At 40.3% G+C, this 20,510-nt stretch overlaps 1 protein-coding gene and 1 pseudogene across 2 annotated transcripts; one reads left to right on the top strand and one right to left on the bottom strand.

Moving 5' to 3' along the window:
* Positions 1-6,680: 6,680 nt before the first annotated feature.
* On the bottom strand, positions 6,681-8,539 carry LOC147623450 (uncharacterized). 2 transcript variants are annotated; one of them, XM_086821609.1, is made up of 3 exons: positions 8,401-8,539; positions 7,617-7,972; positions 6,681-7,354 (listed from the first exon to the last, which is right to left on the bottom strand). In XM_086821609.1, the coding sequence occupies exons 2-3, from the start codon at positions 7,945-7,947 to the stop codon at positions 6,867-6,869; spliced, it is 819 nt and encodes a 272-aa protein (XP_086677735.1). In that variant the 5' UTR covers positions 7,948-7,972; positions 8,401-8,539; the 3' UTR covers positions 6,681-6,866. The 2 variants fall into 2 exon arrangements, with proteins under 2 accessions (XP_086677735.1, XP_086677736.1); XM_086821610.1 differs by having other exon boundaries at positions 6,681-7,351.
* A 404-nt stretch (positions 8,540-8,943) lies between these two features.
* Positions 8,944-19,656, top strand: LOC147623449 (uncharacterized; annotated as a pseudogene).
* The last annotated feature ends 854 nt before the right edge of the window (positions 19,657-20,510 follow it).

Raw genomic sequence — 20,510 nt, 5'->3', positions numbered from 1 at the left:
TATGCTTGAGAATCCCCAACTACCTCATGCACAAGATGTCTTCGTGCATAAACACAAGCATGTACTCTCTCTCTCTCTCTCTCTCTCTCTCTCTCTCTCTCTCTCTCACACACACACACACACACACACACACACACACACATCATCATCAAAACCAGGTGCACTCCATTCTCTGAAGCTTGCAAAATAAGATTATTATTTTTAATTCTTTTACTGTGTTGTGTGAGTGCTTGGGAAGCATACTTCGTGTAGTGTAGAGAATATTTGAAATACTTGAATGAACATAAATTTGAATGAAAGCATACTTAGAAGCAATGCTAGACTGACACCTGCAACAATCGATGAGCTTGAAGCATGTTCTTATGTTCGATGGGGATTCAAAAGTACCTCGCAAATTAGAAAATTATAAATTCATTTACCACATTTGAAAATGAGTTTTGTATCATGAATCAATACGTAGGACTAATGGCCACCTTCAATCCTAAAGGTGTTTTAGTCCACTTTTGATATCGAAAGTGCTATTTGGGAAATGAGGGAAGGGCACGTTCTCCTATGTTTATAAAATTTCGAGGAGGATTGTGCTAACTCCACGCCGCCATACGTTATGTATGGTTTTTTTTTAAAACTTCACTCACATAAATGAGCAGAAAAATCCTATGACTTGATGAATGATGTGTAACTTAGATTCAAATTTGGTAATGAATTTGGAATTATCAACCTTGAGATGTACCCTGAGATCTCTGTCAATGTCCATCGATTCCTCATGTCAAATATAATCATAGTCTTGATGTTCATGCTCGTGCGAGCTTTATAAGCTGTTCATATAAACTTGAGAAAGACATGCATATGAAGAGGACGTGCTACAAAAATGGTATGGGTTCAATATCCATCTTCATTCAAGAACTTCAAGATGTTTATACGTGAAAATAAGGACACATGTTCTTTCAAAGTACATTGACAACGCACTGGTGCAAGAAATCAAGAGGATAAGGGTACCCAAACATTCTAGTTGGGATTTTCTATCCATGTTTCACACACAATATCACCTTCCATTCCTTAACACACAATTTTGGCTTCTCTTATATATGTTTTTCATCTCTTTTGTCTCCCATATTTTACACTTTAGTCCAATATATCTATATCATTGCAAAAGAGGAGTGGATATCTTGGACCTTACAAAAGCAAGCTTGTAACACTCACGTTACTCCATCCATAAGTGGTTTGCAAGTTCATTAGTTCTAAGATTGTTTAGAGAATGGATATTGACACCCCTCATAGAGTGGGCTTCCTGCCACCACAAGGATTTCTCTTTAGCCTTCTTCCTCTTCGTTGTGGAAAAAATCTTCCATGATTAAATCCTCTTCGTCCTCGTGTAGCATTGGTGGAGGCAATTCAATGGTGTGCTAAGATCCTCATGTAGCATTGGTGGAGGAAATTCAATGTTAGGGGATGGAAGTGCTTCCATAATGCTCCATGTGAAAGCCTAAAACTCTTTCATAATCATTTGGATGCCACATAATGGTGTGACATACCTTCTACTGCCTCCTGTGCATCCTCATCCTAAGAGGTTTTAATTCTTGGACGTTGCAAAGATGCTCAACATAAGTTGCTGACGATAATTATGTACCAGAGGAATCATGCAATGAAGGATGTGGAATCATGGGGCGATAGCATCTGTGAACGACCCCCCATGCATGCAGTTTAGAATCCAAAATCTACACTTAAAATAATGCTTTGAACAAAATAGTCCAATTTGTAACATCTATTGCACCACACCTTTCTTCAAGAAACACCCACTCGTCCTCACTATGAGTGGGACTCTCACCTCTCCATGCAACCTCACATCTCTTGTATCACCCTCCTTTCTATGGAAGTGCTTCTTCTCCGTTCTTCATTGTCTTCATGGAAATGCTCTCTCCATTAGGATTTAGGGTGTCCTATATTTACATAATGAGATTTCTCGCATACCCTAATACAATTGGGGTTTATTTTACAAGTGCTAATAACAATAGGGTTTCTTAAGAATCATAATGCTATTAGGGTTTATTTTACAAGCGCTAATAACAATATGGTTCCTTAAAAATCCTAATGCAATTAGGGCTTACTGCGCTTATTGAAACCCTATTACTAGCAATAGGGTTCATTACACAAAACCCTATTTCTAATAGGGTTTATTGCAAGCCCTATTAACAATTTTTTAAAACTAGCAATAGGGTTCATTGCATGAAACCCTATTTCCAAAATAGGGTTTATTGCAAGCCCTATTAACATTTTTTTTTTGCAAACCCTATTAATATTTTTTTTGCAAGCCTTAAAATAACAATAAGGTTTCTTGCAAACCCTATTGCTATCATGATACTATTGCAAACAACATTGCTAATAGTAGTAAGATTCATTGCTAGAAACCCTATTTCTAGAAATTCCTATTTCTAATAGGGTTCAAAATGCACGAAACCTATTTCTAATAGGGTTTATTGCAAGCTCTAGTAATAATAAGGTTTCTTGCATTCGTATTGCGATCAAGGCTTATTGTAAACTCCATTGTTAATAGCACTAGGGTTCATTGCTAGAAACCCTATTTCTAGATATCTCATCAATAAAATGGATATCCAAAAACTTTACCTCCCACTTCTTGTAAGTAGTCAGTTCTCTTGGGATAGCAATATACTTTGTGATTATTGGTACTTTCTTGGTAATGTTTTTAGATAACTTAACCTTATTAAATGTTAAAATTTTAATTCTTGTTTTAGTATTTTGAACTTTCTAGCAACAATTAACTTTTTCTTGTTTTCTTGTTTTCTTGTTTTGTGTTTCTTGTTATTTGTTGGTCTTCTTGTCTTGCAAAGCAACACCTACTTCTCTTAAAGTAAGATCCATGAACTTTTTGTTCTATCAATGTTGCACACTTGCATGCTTTGGAAGTTTTTATTCTATTTAGGAGCTAGACATGCATTAGAGAGCTCTCTAATGCTGCATCAGAGCATATAGGGCTCTTATGCATAAAGCTCCTATCTACCCTCTCATCCCCATGCATAGAGTTTCTATGCATGAGAGCATGGAGCTCTCTAATGCATAAACTCTTTATGCATAGATCTCTCTAATGCATGGAGATCTCTATGCATAGAGACCTCTAATGCATGAGAGCATGGAGCTCTCCATAGCATAAGCTCTCTAATGCATAAGAGCATGGAGCTCTCTAACGCATAAGCTCTCATGAATGGAGCTCCATTCATGTTCTCTATGCATAAAGACTCTCATGCATAAAACTCCATGCAAGAACTCTCTGCATTAGAGAGTATGCTGTCATGAATAGAGATCTCTAATGCATGAGCTCCATGCATAGAGAACTGTTTAATGCATGAGCCCCATGCATAGAGAACTCTCACATGCATAGAGAGCTCTCTAGAATGCATGAGAGCATAATGCTCTCCAATGCAAAAGACTTCTAATGCATGATATCATAGATCTCTCTGATGTATGAGGGCATGGGAGCTTCTCCAATATAGAAGCTCTCTAATGCATTAGAAAGCTCTATTTTAATGCATTAGAAATCTCTATATAAATAGAGCTTTCTAATGCATAATAGCATAGATCTCTCTAATGCGTGAGAGCATGGAGATCTCGATCACTTTCTCTCATTTTTAAAAGAATCTTTTTATTTCATGTGTACTTAAGCCATCAAGCCACCACACCCCTTTTGTGTCTTAAGGTAAGTATCACTACCTTCTTCTTGTGTGCTTTAAAGTTGCACCTTCGTGTGCTTTGGGAAGTTCATTTCATTTTAAGTTAATACTTACATGCATAGAAAACTCTCACATGCATAGAGAGCTCTATGAATTAGATCTCTCTCTCTCTCTCTCTCTCTCTCTCTCTCTCTCTCTCTCTCTCTCTCTCATGAATTAGAGTTCTCTATGCTCTCTATACATGTAAGATCTCTAGTTCATGAGCTCTGAGCATTAGAAAGCTCTAATGCATAAGTTCTATGCACAGAGCGGTCTCTTGCATATGCACAAAAATCTCTAATGCAAGAGAGCTCATATGAGAGTTCTATATCTCAATGCATTAGAGAGCACTAATGCATCATGTCTCATGCATTAGAGAGCGTTATGCATGCAAGAGAGCTCTTACATCCATAGAGATCTCTCACATGCATGGAGAGCTCCCTTGCATACATAGAACTCTCTTATGCATGAGAGCTCTCTAATGCATAGAGATCTAATGCATTGTCTCTCATACATTAAAGCTCTCATACATGCATAGAGCTCTCTAATGCATAAAGAACTATAATTAGAACTGTTAATACATTATCCCTATACATTAGAACTCTCTGTGCATAAGAGAGCTCATATATCCCTCTTTTATTTAAGAGCCTAGAGCTCTCTTTTGAATACAAGAGTCCAAGTCATCAAGCTATCGCACCTTGGTTTCTTTATGTAAGCATCACCACCTTCTCCTTTTGTACTTTAATATTGCAGCCTCGCTTGTTTTGGGAGTTTTTTTAATTCATAGGTTTACTCTTACATGTGTAGAGAGCTCATTCATTAGAGATCTTTGTACATAAGAGTGCTCATGCATAAGAACTCTCTATACGTATAAGAGAGTGCATGTGTGAGATCTCACGCATGAGAGCTCTTTGTACATTATGTGCATAAGAGAGCTCTTTAATGCATTAGAGCTCTCTATGCAGAAGAGATCTCTCTATGCATAAGAGGGATCTCTATTATGCATAAGAGAGCTCTTAATGTATTAGAGCTCTATGCAATAGAGAGGTCTTGATGCATGAACTCTTAATGCAGTGAGAGCTCTCTAACCCATGAGAGATCTATGGATTATAGAGCTTTTATGCATTCACTCTGTGCATGAGAGCTATATAATATGTGTATCTTCAATATATGTTTCTTTAAAATATGTGTATAAAAACTGTGGCCATGGGAGAATGAAGCAGACACCAGTGGTCAAAACACTCCGCAAAAACTAGCCATTTTCCATGCATGGATCAATGTAAGGTATGGGTCCAATGCTTGGAGCCAATGAACCTAATAGCTTGGTCCTTCACCTCCACAACTAGCTGCTCTCCATGCCTTGATCAATGTAAGGTATGGGTCCAATGTTTGGAGCAAGTGCACCCAGTAAATTAGTCCTTTGGATCCTCCATTTATGCCCTCATCTATGCTAATGTCTATGCTACTATCAGGATAGTCTAGTCCTTTTGGGGGTTTACTCATTACACCACATCTTGGGGGGTTTGTGACCAAGTCAATCCACACACTTTGAGACCTCTCATTCCCTAATCTTCTCGCACCTTCAGTAAGTAGTCCTCAGTGATGCATCACGGTAGAGACTCTATGCATTCCATACCATGAGTAAGTAGTCCTCCTCATTGATGCATCACAGTAGTGAGTCTATGCATTCCACACCACTCTAGTGGGGGTAATGGTGGCTTTTGTTACTTTGGCGGGGGATCATATGTTAGTAGGTCACCCTCTACTTGAGAGGTGTGTAGAAAATTAACATCTTGATATGCTAGAAATACAAGAAAGAGATTAATATTAATGATAAAATTAATGAAAAAAATAGAGCATAATGACAAGGCAAGAGGTTTAGTAAAAAGCTCATGTGATAATCCATTAGATGGCGTGCCTTTTTATAGGCTTGAGTACATTTTCATTAGTTATTAATCATGGTCCATAATCTTGATTAAGTTGTCCCTAATATTTCCTATTTTTGAGCATCATCTCCCTTGAAGTGAGTATCCACTTAACCTCTTCTCCACCTTCTTCTATGGGCCTACTTTTGGCCTTCACATGGGCTGGACTTTCCTTCACATTTGGGCTCCCTTTGAATCTTTGAACTATAGTCTGACTTACGTAACTCATACAAACGGTTAAGGGTTACATACTACTCCCCTTTGCTCCTAATATTTACCCAACATCACTTGCTATTTCAACATCCCCCTCAAGCGATGAACTACTACCACCATATATACATTGGATCTACACTCTTAGTCATTTTCTAGACTAGTCTATCATAGGCTACAAAATGGAAAAAACAGCTTAATAGCTAATTAGTGAAACCAACAATTTTATTAACTAGGTTATCCTAGGGTGCATAGATGATGGATGGCTTTGATACCAACTTGAGATTTATGTCTAAAAAGGATTAGGGTGTGTGGAAATGAATTAAGATCAGCGTCTTGACATGCTAGAAATGCAAGAAAGAGATTTATACTAATGACAAAAATAAAGCATAATGACAAGGCAAGAGGTTTGGCAAAAAGCTCATCTGATAACTTGAGTACATCTCCATTAGCCATTAATCATGGCCCATAAGCTTTATTAAGCTCCTCCTAATCTTTAATAGATTTGAGCAATCATGCCTGTTAGTCTACATTGTACTGAGTTAGCTTTTCTATGCCTCCCTGCCTCCATGATGTCATGGAATGTCTTTGGTTCAGACATTCCACATTAGAGAATAAATGCAGCTTCCCATTTTCTGAGGGGAATGGCCTCCCACAAGGCCTTTCACTAATTCATCATGTGGTGCAGGTAAGGAAAGTATCCGAAAATGAATAATTTCAAGACCTTGAAGTGCTTGGGAAGAAAATTACCCCTCTTTGATCTCCTCTTGCATAAAAAGAAAAAACAACAGCCCATTGCTTCTCATACACAGAGACCATAAAAGCTTCCATGTCAAGAAAGTGCTCTATACAATAAAAGGCAAGATACAGTAGCAGCTATGTTGAAGCATTGTAGGATTAAAATTGACTCGATTGAGACAAATTTCTTAAGCATACTCCAATAACATTGTACACGGACTGCTTCATGGACTAAAAACAAGCCACATTGAAGTCTAACCACTGTATGGGACTATCTATGATGAGTCGAAGAAAATCCCAGGCTAGATATCGTGTTTGTCATCCTCTCCATTGAGATTATTAATCCCTTGCCAATCTCAATGGTAGCCTCTAACTTCTTCTCTTCAAGGGTAAACCTTTGCTCTGCCAGCCTCATTTTCCTTTCGTCCAGTAGTAATCTGCGCTCTGCAATGTCTAAAGGGGCCTTGCTTTTTGAAAGATGAGTGTCGAGGGGCTTGCTTTTTGAGAGGTGACTACCTTGGGGCTTACTTTTTGGGAGTCGTTGCTTGGAAGGTCTTGCAACCACTTCATCCTCATTTGCTTCTAATGCGAGGATTATCTTCTTGTTAGTGTCAGAAGGAGATTGTTTAACACGAGGACTCTTTCGCTTCCGCCCAGAGGAGGTTGGTGTGGGCCCAATCACCATGGGTGGCCCAGCCTCAAACACAATAGTCCCTTTTCGTGGTGGCTCGCTGTGGGCATTTGTTGCTGCCTCCCCTGCTACATTGAGAGTATGGCCATACATTGGATCAAAAAATAGACTAACAATGACATTAAGGATGGATACAAAACCTTTCCTGTCCACCCACAAGGTTGCCCATCCATCCATGAATGGTGGTCACAATGAAGTGGTCCTTGCTTGACTGAGGACAACCTTGTTATGTAGCCAGCCTAACCATTTATTTGAATGAAAAGGTACAAAAGGGCATACCCAGAGAAAAGAAGTTCATATGTAAAAAAAAAAGCCAATTTGTAGACCAACCTGGATCTTCATTTGGCTTTTGTGGTGTGGTAGGGTTTTGTTGACCACCTGTATGTTCAGAAAAGCTCTTTGAAGGAGAAACATGGCCCCCATTCGATGGAAAGACATCCTGCAAGACCTTCGGTACACTCCCTTGATGAGGGCTTGGGCTGGCTTCTGAAGCTTTTTGATGTGACCTTTCTGGTTCATCCTGTCCTGTGAGATGATTTTGGGATGCCTTCTGCGAGAGATTCAAATCAAGAGGTGTCTCACTTGCATTTGGGATGACACTTGTATGCACCGCCTGCACTGAAGGTGATATTGAGCCTGGAGAGCTAACTTGCTGGGCCATTTCATAGGTGCTACAGGGTGAAGATCTGCAGATGGTTCTTTGATTGTGTTAAAAAAAGACTCTCTCTCTCTCTCTCTCTCTCTCTCTCTCACACACACACACACACACACACACACTCATCAATACCAAAACTCACAGCCATGCCTCTCTTACATTCAGAAATACATCTCTCTCTCTCTCTCTCTCTCTCTCTCACACACACACACACACACGCACACACACCTCATTCTCTCTCATCAGCACCAAAGCACACAACCACACCTCTCCTATGTCCAGAAAACCATCCTCTCTCTCTGTCTCTCTCTCCAACCATGGGTATTTAAGATCCTCTCTTAACCTCTGCAAAGCCCAAAATTTTTTTCCAGCAGAAAAAAAAGAAGGGCAAACTAAGCTTTTAAAAACAGTGGTCCAAGCAACTAATTGTGAACAGAAAACACTTAAGAAGCCACTTACCAGGTAGAATGCAGCGCAGGGAGAGAGCCAACTAGACGGAGCTCCGTAGGAACGCGCATCTCGTAGAGGGCTTAACTACAGTTAATTTCTGCTGGGGAGGGCTCCCTGTGACTTGGGGCAGGTGGGTCCTGACCACGCCACCGACACCAGCCGGTTTCTTACTGTGACATCAGCAGACGTTCAAGTCTTAAAGCACCACATTGCGTCTTGGAAATTGGAATTAGAGCACCTTCACACGCGCATGGTGGAGTGCACGGAAACGTAATAAGTGGTGGGAGATGTCCTTAATTGTAGGTAAAACTTGGCCTCCAATTTTGGCCACTTAGCAAAAAATGACCAAGTTTGGGTAGATTCCCTGGTGCATTTTGTAGGCATTGTGTGTGAATGCCATTTTGATTGTGCCATGCGAAGAGTACCCTGAGCAGTAAAATTTAGTGCCAACTCTGTCTTTGGCCTAGGAGGAGCGGCAAACAGGTTTCACTTTGGGATCGTCTTGGCTTTGGTTTAGGAGATTTTGGAGCAAAAAGTTCCAAAGCTTTCACCATGGGAGTTAGAGGAACATCAGGAGTAGGAGGCTTTGTTGCGATATCAAGCTCAACTAATGTTGCAGACATTGATAACTTGCTTGGGTAATACCTTTCACACCTAAGCCACTGGCATAGTTGGTGAGATTATGGGCAATATGCCTCTAGTGGTTTATAGGCTATATGATAGCCACTTTGGCGTACTAGAGTTATGGCATAGTTATAATAGTTGGTGAGATTATGGGCGATATGCCGCTAGTGGTTCATAGCCTATGTGACAACCACTTTGGTGTATTAGAGTTATAGCATAGTTATAGGCGTCACCTCATGTAGTCGGCTTGACACTATGGACCAACCATTGTATGTTATAGTAGGCGAATACTTTCCCGTATAGCACCAACTCATGTAGTTGGCTTCACACTATGGACTGACCATTGTATGTTATAGTAGGATAATACTTTCCCTTATAGTCTTAGTCATCTATCTCTCTTGTGTGCTTGTCTACTCGTGTGTGTGTGTGTTTGCTTGCAAAGGAGCTCAAGGTCAACTTCTCCCCCGTATTCTTCTCATGGAATTAAAGCATCAGTTCATAAGAAAAGCTCAAGAGGAAGCAAGATGCAAGCAAAGGAAGTGGTACATGGTTGCGACTATAAATTTGGTTACAAGACAGTCTATGTAGAGAATCTGAGATTCGCAGGTGATTGGTGGATGTATGTTTGTGTGACTGATCCATATATAGTTGTAGTACAGTAGATGCACTGTATCTCTCTATTGTAGGAGATTGCAAGTTTGTTGTAAGTGCAGAAGTGCTAGAGATTGTTGAAGAAAACTCACCCCATAGTAGGTGTAGGCATGAAAGAGCTAGAAAGGTGCAATATTGGTTGTCTGTCAGTGTGACATACTCTATGATTGTGCATATACAGGAGGATGCACAAATGCCTAAGGAGGCTTAGGACACCTTGGTGAAGATGTACAATACAAACACTCAAGCTTGGAAGATGCAGTTAAAGCACGAGCTGCATAATGTGACCAGAGGGAAGCTGAGTAAAAATGATTTCTCGATGAAGGTTAAAAGGCTTATAGATGCCCTTGCTTTTATTGGACCATCTCGTGTCACAAACAACTGCTCACTTCTGTCATCACCCTATTTACTTAATGATGCATTGTTGCCTTGCTCTGCAACTTTCCACTTTTGATAACATTCCGCTTACACCAGCAGGTGGTGGTCCTTGCTTTTATTGGACCACCACCGCTTTTATTTGTAACCTGACACGAGATGGTCCAATAAAAGCAAGGGCATCTATAAGGCTTATAGATGCCCTTGCTTTTATACATGCTTAGTTCCGGTACACGAGATGTGTTAGGATTGGGAGATATTATTTTCATGATAGAAGTGAGCAGTTGTTTGTGATGCAGCACATGCTCAATTCCAGGACACGAGATGTGTTAGGATCGGGATATACTTGAAATATTAATTATGGTGCCTCTAAGTGATTTAGAGATATGTAGAAAATAGAAAAACCAGGGTATGTGGAAATAGGGGATGATACTACACACCCCATTTCACATGTTGGTAAAGTTCCACTATCTATGTAGGATGGTAAAATGCAGTACCTACTAGCCAGCATATGTATTTCATGTTTCTAATACTAAGAAAAACCTGGTTTTTATTTGATAGATGGTTAAGTAGGGTTTGCAAGTGAGGTTCAATCCTCAAGGGTGCTTTTGTGGAAAACTTTAAAAAGAAGTGCTGCTTGGTTACAAAGGGTACATAAATGGTAGGATGTAAACTTTGGATGTTAACATGCCTGAGGTGAAGGTAACCATGTTGGCACATGGGACAAGTGTTATTACAGATATTGACATATGGCATAAGCATATTGATCATGTGAATATATAATGAGTGAAGCCCATGTAGGCTCAAAATATTGTTGTAGGTTTGCCAAAGTTTAAGGTTGATGATATGCACAAAGTATGTGAAGCATGCCATCTTGGTAAGAAGGACCAAGACTGTGAATTTTGCAGGTACTATGTTATATTCATTGATGATCACACTAGAAAAGTTTGGGTTTACTTCATGAAGGAGAAAAGTGAGAGGTGCTTGCTCATTTTCAGATATTTAAAGCCTTGGTTGAGAAGGTATGCAAATAAATTAATGCCTAAGATCATATGGTGGGGGAGAATAATTCTCTAATGAGTTTAGTTATTTCTTGAGAAAGTAGGGAATCAGGAGACAATTCACATGCAGATACATCCTGCAACAACAGAATGGTATTGCATTCTAGGTTAAACACGGAGATATTCTAGGGCATATAGTGTCCAAAAATGGGATTTCCACTGACAAAAGTAAAATCAAGGTCATTCTGGAATTGCCCCCACCCACCAACTACAAGGGAGTCCAGCGCTTTATGGGCCATGTTGGTTATTATCGAAGGTTTATTTTATTCTTTGCTGAGATAGCTCGACCATCGTCATCGAGTTTATTTGGACCGAAGATTGTGACCGTGCATATGAGTTATTAAAGAAGGCCTTGTTGTTGCGAGTGCTCCAATCTTGCGAATGCCTAACTGGAATTTAATCTTCCATGTGCATATTGATGCATCAAACTTTGCTATTGGGTGTGTACTAACTCAACCTGGAGAACATAAACTAGACTACCCCATTATTGCACATTATGCGATGCATGTACACCATGTGGATTCACATTCTTGTCAAGTAGAGGTGTCACAAAAGTGGTATACACCTGTGCTACCTCTGGAAGTGAACACGTTCATGGGCTTTGCTAACTTCACACCATCCAATGATGTCCTTGAATGTACCGGTACCAAAATTAATAAAAATTTGGTAAGGTCTGATCCACCACATCTTGGGCTTACCCGGATGTGGACCCATTCTAGAGTTGAATAGTAAACAGGATCACCCACATCTAAAATCTTGAACTTGGTGTTCTGATCCACAAATAGCTTCTGGTGCTTTTAGGCAACATCCACAATTCAGCTACTCTGAAGCCTCTTCTCCCCCAACGTGACATCCACAATTCAGCTACTCTGAAGCCTCTTCTCCCCCAATGCGAACAACAATCGCTTTAGGCCATGGGCTATCGAATATTCTAGAGAGAGTCCGATGGAAGTCACTACAAGTCAAAAACTGGGGAAAATATATTCCATCGGCATCACAGCTTCCAGGCCATACACACTAATGAGAAAGGAGCATGTCATGTTGCAACTATTGTAAGCTGTATGAAATGCCCATAATGCTGATTATAGCTTGTGATCCCAATCTTTCTCATTCTGATTAATAATCTTTTTCATAAAAATTTTTTAATACTTGATTTTTGGATTCAACCTGACCATTCGCTTACGAATAATAAATCATGAATTTTTGGATTCAGCCTGACCATTCGCCTACGAATAATAAATCATGGATTTTTTGTGGATTATTATATGATATTATTTTCAGCTTTGGACGAACTGATTTAAGAAGTGTCCAACTTGTGATCACTCACTAATTCAATTGGACAACTAAATGTGGTCATTATCATGTCATATAAAAAATTTGTTACTACTGAGGTAGCCTTGTTATCTCCCTAAGAGCTTTGGCTTCCACCCACTGTGCGCAATAAGTCAGTAGAGCCACCAAAATGTTCTTATTTTACTAGTTCTTTGAGTTGGGGGTTTGAAAGGACCCATAAATTCCAACCCCCATTTTTGGAATGGTTCAAATGGCAATATCAAATTATGTGGCATTCTATCTGTAACATTTAGCTACAGATAGAATGCTAATTTCTTTTGTAAACCATGGACAAACCATTCTTCCATAAGCACCTGAATCGGCCTATCTAGAGGATCCACATGGCTTTACAAGGTATGGAATTTGATTGCATATTCCTCTACTAGTAAGCTTTTCTACTCCATGCGGTGTAATTTTTCTAGTAACTGTCAGAGGTTGTCTTATCCTTTGGAAACCGGTATAGAAATTCATCAAGCAAGGCCGCATAAGTGTGGAAGTGATTAGAACCATACTGCACATGCCAATTGGTTACCTACCCACCATCAAAAGTACCACTAAATGCATTCTACTTATAAAGAATCCAAATTGTTGGCTACATATGCTATTCAAATATTCTCAAATTTTTTTACATGCATATTTGGTTCCTCCTTCTTCTTACCATGAAACTTTGGGTACTAAAGGGATACACAATGAGCCTTTCCCAATATACCTGTAAAGGTAGTGATGCGCCCGTAGACACTAGTAAACTAGTAGCCATGACCAACTAAGCCCGAAACCACTGGCAAAGAAAGTTCTACACCTCTCCAGCAAGCAGAAGGTTGAAAATCAAGAGATTCCTAGTCGTCTTTGAGGCAATTAAGGGTGGCTCTCGTTATAAGTAATTGGCCTCCGTATGGTCAGTGACTATATCTTCAATGACATCATCTTTACTAGCTCATCCTCCTAGAGATTCTCTAGACTCCACTCCCAATGTGAGTTATCTCCTGGTGTGCAGCACGACATCGATGCTCGTATGGGTGAGCATCATAATGTCATTCCTGTTGTTTTGTCATAAATGTAACTTAAAACAATGATTAGCAGCTTATTAAGAGTCATTACTGCACTACCTCTAAAAGAAGTAGGTATGCATGTCAGAATGAGCATTAACTCGAAATGCCACCAGATAGCCACAGAAGTGAAATCAAAGGCTTGAATATGGAAAATGCAAGTCATTCTAGAAGACCCAAAGAGGAACACCCATCGAAAGTGACCACTTCAACATAGTCAACAAGATGCCTTAAACAAGCTAATAAGATAGAAACATGCAGAATAGGCAAAACAACATCAAACACACTATATCGACATGTAAGATGGAATGAGAACACCATTAGGATATACACAATAGGAAAGACAAATTGAAGGATGACATAAGAGACACTGGACAATCCGTAACTTAACTGGCAAGGGAAGATGATCGATGCACCCAAGCCAGATCCATGTAGAAAATTTCATGATGCTCAACCAAAGCATGTTCGGTTGATTGATTCACAGGATCGCCGAAAGTGTTTGCAGATAAACCAACACAAAAATTACTATTAAACATAGTTGCATACATGCTATCATTCAAACTTTCAAACAATCTATGCACAGTTTACTAGACATCATAACAATCAAAGGATTACAGAATACGAATTACACATAATTGTATGTTGCTCTTCTCTCTGGATCTCTGATGATAATTGTACTGATAATGATTCGTCTTACAATCTTTAGTGCTTTTAGTGTAATGCATAACGGCATGAATCAAGGAACAAAGCGTAACTATGATTCATCTCATGACTATTTGGGTTTGTTCTAAGCTACCCCTAGGGCATATATCAAACATTCAAGCATTGCTATAGCCTTCTATAACATAAGCCCCTAATTTTTAGGAAACCCTAATTTTAAAAAAGTTTATATATAGGTTTAAAGAGACTTCTACAAGGTACAGAGCTTTTTTACAAAGTAAACGACCTTCCTTGATGGGTTGATCTATGATATTCTTTTATTATAATCACAAATTGTAGAATTCCATGATGGCACATTAGTGACTATAGAAGACTTATATTAGTGCTTACTGTAGTATCATCGCATCCAATAAATTGCAATGCAATACTAGAATAGCATAGGTCTTTCCATCATTAATCTCCCTTGACTCACAAAAGAGAGATTAGATTCCTAGGTCATAATTAGTTCCTTCCAAATGATAAGAAGAAATGCCACACCAAAAGAGAAGAGTGCATAAAGTTTGATGCCATGTAATGGAAGAGTGCATAAAGTTTGATATCATGTAGTGGATGGTGGGGTGGAGAGGAAAATGAAATCTACTTAAGTTTTTAACTCTTTTATATGCAAGGAGTTGCAATTCTCATTCTTTTAAGAGGTTAAGAGGCACTAAAAGAAAATAGTATAAACTTTTAAGAGGTTAAGAGGCACTAAAAGAAAATAGTATAAACTTTACTAATGAAATGCATGAAGTTTTGGAAAGGGTGTTTTAGAGGTGCTCTTGAATTTTCCAAATTAAGGTGGGAGCTATGACGGTAATTATTGTCTCATTCAAAGAGATGAGCCCCACCCCTTCACCCTCAACTTTTTCTATGCTGGGCGGCAGACCACTTTTTAATGTGTACAAATGATAAATATATGTATCTCCCCATTACCACAAGGGGTTTTGAACCCGTAGTCCCATGCTCTATCCACCCACTCGGCCACATTCATTTGTTTCCTACATAATATTTTCATGTTATAAAACTTCTCTGTCCACACCCCCCCCACAAAATCTATCTTAGGGTATCCATCGAAGCCAGCCACATCGCACATTTAGAAACTAAAGCTAAAGAACAAGCCATTGATAAAGAGAAATGGGGCACCAACAAGAATGCCAATAAGAACACTTTACTTACATATGGTGAGACCCAACAACAATGGACATTCTTATGAAGCATTTTAATGCTTATGTGGGGAGATCTAGTGAGTCTAACTAGTGATGAAGGTTGTCACAAACAAGTAGTGGCACAACGATAATTATCCCTCAAGAACGTCTACAAAGTCTTTAATGCTATCACATTCACGACGATCAAGAAGAGCGGCTTGAAGGGTTGAGTATGCAAAAAGAAATTATTATAAGATAATGCATCCACCACCTTTGAGAGTTTTTCTAGATTTGAGAATGATAAAGATTATGAAAACAATTGAAACCTACTTATTTAAACAAGAGCTTAACAAGCCGATGCTATATAAAAAAAGGAAACATATTTATTTAAACAAGATCTTAACAAGACAATGCTAAAAAAAGGCATACAAAATCATCCACCATGCATGCAGAGCTCGAAGAAGTGTAATAGCTCAAGAGAAAGCTTTGATTTTAATATGACAAGACATGTTCAATGGCATGTAGTAGTAGTATGGTGGAAAGTATGTAGTAGCAACTATGTAGCACTATGATTGCTTTTAGAATAATTTCCATGTGCTTATAGAAATTCCTCCTTGATCCACTACATCTGTGGGCTGAGGCTTCCTAGAAATATTTTTAAGTTAAAAAAAATTTAAAAAAATTAAATCAACCCAACCTGCGTGGAAAGAAATTTTTTATTGGAAAAAAAAATTGAAAAAGAAAAAACCCCCAATCGACCCCGACCCCGCCCTCGGTCTTTTGATATATATATATATAGGAGAGTGAGCCTCCATAGCTTTCTCTCAAGTGAAAGCTTAAGGGGAGTGAAGCTCTATATGAAGTCTACCCCCCCAAGGAGTGGAGTGGGCATGTGGGACAAAGCCTTCACCTTTCCCCCCACAGGCACCCTTGGACTTTCTAATTTAAGCCTCACACCTAGGCACAAATAGAGTGTTCTGAGGGCCACGGGAGCTCCAGATAGGCGAACACTGTGCTGTAAAGCACGCTAGGACCCCTTGAACGATACGCTCATCTTGATTTATCACACGCCTTAGTCCAGTTTCGACCATAAGTAAGGGGGTAAAAATGGGTTGAGTTTACGCAGGCTCACACCATCCCTCCACGTTAGCATCTTGGCCTTCAGTTGGAACCCAAGGAAGTGCAACCCAAGATCCACGAATAGCGGCTAGTGACTCGTCCTCTGCTCTGAAGTCATGGAAGGGCATCCTACCCAGAACTCTGAGGAAGCAAGCCAAAACGTGCCAGTTTGGGCCCCACAACCCGGATCTAGCATGTTTAGTCGTAGAGACTTTTAGTAGAGCTACGTGCTCTGAACCTGCGACAAGTGAAGTAAATGAAGGAGGTGGGGAAGTAGATTCGCCATTCACATCTCATGTAGACCCTGCCCTCACAAAGAGTGTCCATGTGGATATTCTACCCACTTCATTTAATGAAGGCCCTACTGCGCTACCACCTTCTGATGCTCTTCCTAAAGTAGAGGCCCCTAAAAGTCAAACCACAAGAAGTGACATTGCGTCCACTTCGAGAGAACCTTTTGGCACGCCTAGTTTAGATGGGATATTTCTCAATGAAAATTGTGAATATGACCTACACACGGAGACTCTGACTGACCTATACACGGGTTACACATACCATGTAGGTTGATTAGAAGTCATATGATCTACATCTAGTGCCATCAATCTAGATGAACAACAACAACTGATATATGAAGTTATCCATAGAATTATCCAATTCAAGAGACAGAATAGGGGAGTGAACCTAGTTTCAACTGGCCCTATGAGATTTTTGGATACGGGCAAGGCTAAACAACCAACCCTGTCACAATTGGAGACTCCCTTGGTGAGTCCCGTAGATCCTTCATATGTTGTTTTGCTTGGAGTCTCAATGCAAGTTGAGCCCATGAGTAGTAGCTTTAGCTTTCCAACTTTGGCTCAACTTTCCATTAGGAAATCCACAATGCCTACTCCGATGATGAGCATGACAGAAAGTGCACCTATTGCCATTGTAGTTAGTACAACACCGCTATCTAGTGGTACAGTACCTACAATAGTGTGTACCAGTGCATATCGAACATATGTACCTATCGCTACTCATGCTCATGTAGCTCCTACGCCTCGTGTTATGCCAATGGCATATGCTCCACGAATGCCTTATCAAAACCCTTATCCAAGAGGAGCTATGCCTAGTCACATATCATATCCTGCATCAGCTGCATACATACCATGACCAATGCCAACTCCTGTCAACCAGGCCATCACAGAAGTGCCTCCACCAGCTATGCCTGCTAACTTAGGTGATCTAGCAGCGTTTGCTCAAACGATCGGACGATCTATTGCGGAAAACATGCGTGGCATACTTGAGAGAGAGCCTAGAAGCAAGGCAATACAAGTTGCCAAGCTCACTCAGAACTTCAGTGGTAACGAAGATTTTAGGAGCACATTGAAGTTTTTGAACACGTGTGTGATTCCTTGTTGGAAGAGCACAATGAGCTACATAAGTGTAAAGCCTTAGGCTTAACCTTGAGTGGAAAAGCCGGAGATTGGTATCGAACTTTAAGGGTTGAAGAGCGTACTCACTATCCCACTCTCAAGAGATTGTTCTGGAAAGAATACATACGTGAGGGTGTGCTTTGGGGTGTAGCATCTCAACTCCAAAAAGCTGAACGCGAGGAAGGAGAGTCAGTGAGAGACTTTATTAGTCGACTAAAGCATCTAAATTCTCGCTGTACTCCCGTCGATAAGCGCTTCAATAACAACCAACTTCTTGATAGATTCATCTAAGGATTACGCCACAAGGACATATACAATGGCCTAGTCATTAGAGGTCTTATGACGTGGGAAGCAGTATTTGCCAATGGAATCCAGTTAGAAGACAACTTGATGATTGCAGGTAAAAAGGTGTCTTCGGAGACAAAGTCTGTTAGTTCGTAGGTATCTGGGCACGAGTGAATGATTGTAAAATCTATTGCCAAGGAGCCCAAGATATCCAAAATGTCTATAGCTGACCTTACTAAGGCTCTCCAAGAATACCTTAGGGGTAATCGAGCTCCTCAAAATAGCCATATGTACCCAAGAAGAGAGCAACAATGGTGTTCGGTTTACTTAGGACCACATAGCACGAGTGAATGTCCCACATTCAGAGTTAAATTCAATGGGACTTGCAATACATGTGGTAAGTATGGCCATCAATCTAAGGATTGCATAGTACTTAAGCGTATGTCAGCAAATCAGGCACCACTAGCCTGGTCAAACACACCTCAAGTACCCGCAATGATGCCTGCACCACCTGTCGAGCAACCGTCACAACACATAGCTCCAAGGAACCCAAATTTAGTCCAGCTTGTGCTGTTACCACCGCTAGTGCTAGGACCACAACCTCCGTATCCGCCGAGGGTTACCCCTATAAACTAGATGGGTTGTAAGTCACATAGTGCGTGTGGGGATTATGAAGAGGATATAGACCCCACTGTTCCATATGGGATTGATACATTTAAAATGACTCCCCAGTACTACATGGAGGATCATTTCAGGCAAGTCAAGCTTGTATATCAAGCAGCTGCTCTCACCACAAGAGGGCAAAACCTTAATACCTTTGCCAGGAGACCACCTCGTCAAAGCTACGATTGTGGTGGACCGCATTGTGTAGTGGAGTGTCCTAACAGGCTACAGAAGATCGCTACTCAAATGCAACCAAATCAAGGGACCACGTCACGAATGCCGGTACTTACATGTAATCGTTGTAGCGGAGTGCCCTAATAGGCTACAGAAGATCGCTACTCAAATGCAACCAAATCAAGGGAGCACGTCACGAATGCCGGTACTTACATGTAATCGTTGTGGCATAGATCATTTGATTGCTCAATGTCCACATAATCCAAGTGCACCCAAGATTATGCCATTAAATTTGGTTGAGGTCACCAATGAGGCACTAGGAACCACACCTGTTGTACCTACAAATGTAGTCACATGGTCAATGCTTCAAAATCAAATCTACATTCTTGAAGAAAGTGATATTGCATCAATTGCTCGAGCAAAGAAAAAGAAAACGTGACGGAAGAGATCGCTTAATGCCACAAGCTCCAAACCTAGTTCAAAGACTAATATAGGGACAAGAGATGACCCTGTGTACATGAATGATCTTGAAGATGATTCTGATTCAATAGAAACCATGGAGACCAAAGCCACTACTTTAAGGGAGGAACCCACTCGGGAGCACAACGAAGGAGAATCAAGTAAAGACATAAATCAGGGGAAACAAAAGGAAACTCCTCCTACCCCACAACCAAGTTAGCTAATGCCCTCTCGGCTACCCAGACTGACTGAGACTCTCAAAGACAAGCCACGTGGGCCAAAAACCCTCAAGAAAAAGATTGAGACTTACCTAAACCCAGTAGAGGAGATTGAATGAGTGCAACACTTAAGGGGTTTGGTGGAAGAAACACAAAGAGAACTGGATCCAGAACCTAGAAAAATCAAGATCCCAGACACAGTGTTTCCTACACAAGTTCAGCCTCACAGGAGCCATAAACCGTTAGCTATACCTAGTATCATTCCAGAAGAAAGTGAGGATAGGACATCAGGAAGTGGGCAGACACCCTTCTTGCTTGAAAGAATGTTTAGTGAGGGAATGCCTGACCCCATCGAAGAGGAAGTCATTGCATCTTCACCAGTCGCCGATATCTCAAAAAGTACCGTTGAATGTGTCCAAACTAATGGATTTCATGTCCTCTGAAATCAGAACCACAATCATATCCAAGTTATACGGAGATCCTGAGCTATTCTTAGCTCTTCGGGCATTTCTCAATGGAGAACTGAAGGTGGGGTTACCACAATTTGCAAATATGAATAGACCCGACACGCTTCAAGATGTGGAGGAACATTTGGATCTACAGCCCAACCTAGATGAAGACTTGGTCGTTGAAATACCTGTTAACAAGTTGGGACAATACTTTGAAGGTGACGAATCTAATGCAACCCTCCCCATTACTACCAAGGGATTAACTCTAAAGGGAATACTTGATGGTGGTGCTGGAGTGAGCATTGTGACTAAAAACTGTTGGGAATCTATGGGAAGACCTCACCTAGAAGTCACAAACATAGTGGTTAAGATGGCAAACAAAACTATAGCTAAACCTATTGGAATGC

This window comes from Cibotium barometz, chromosome 27 (assembly GCF_041138505.1).
Source record: "Cibotium barometz isolate CiBa-2024 chromosome 27, ASM4113850v1, whole genome shotgun sequence".
NCBI lineage: Eukaryota > Viridiplantae > Streptophyta > Polypodiopsida > Cyatheales > Cibotiaceae > Cibotium > Cibotium barometz.
The sequence above is the reverse complement of the archived record's forward strand: the minus strand, read 5'-3'. Positions and strand labels throughout refer to the sequence as shown.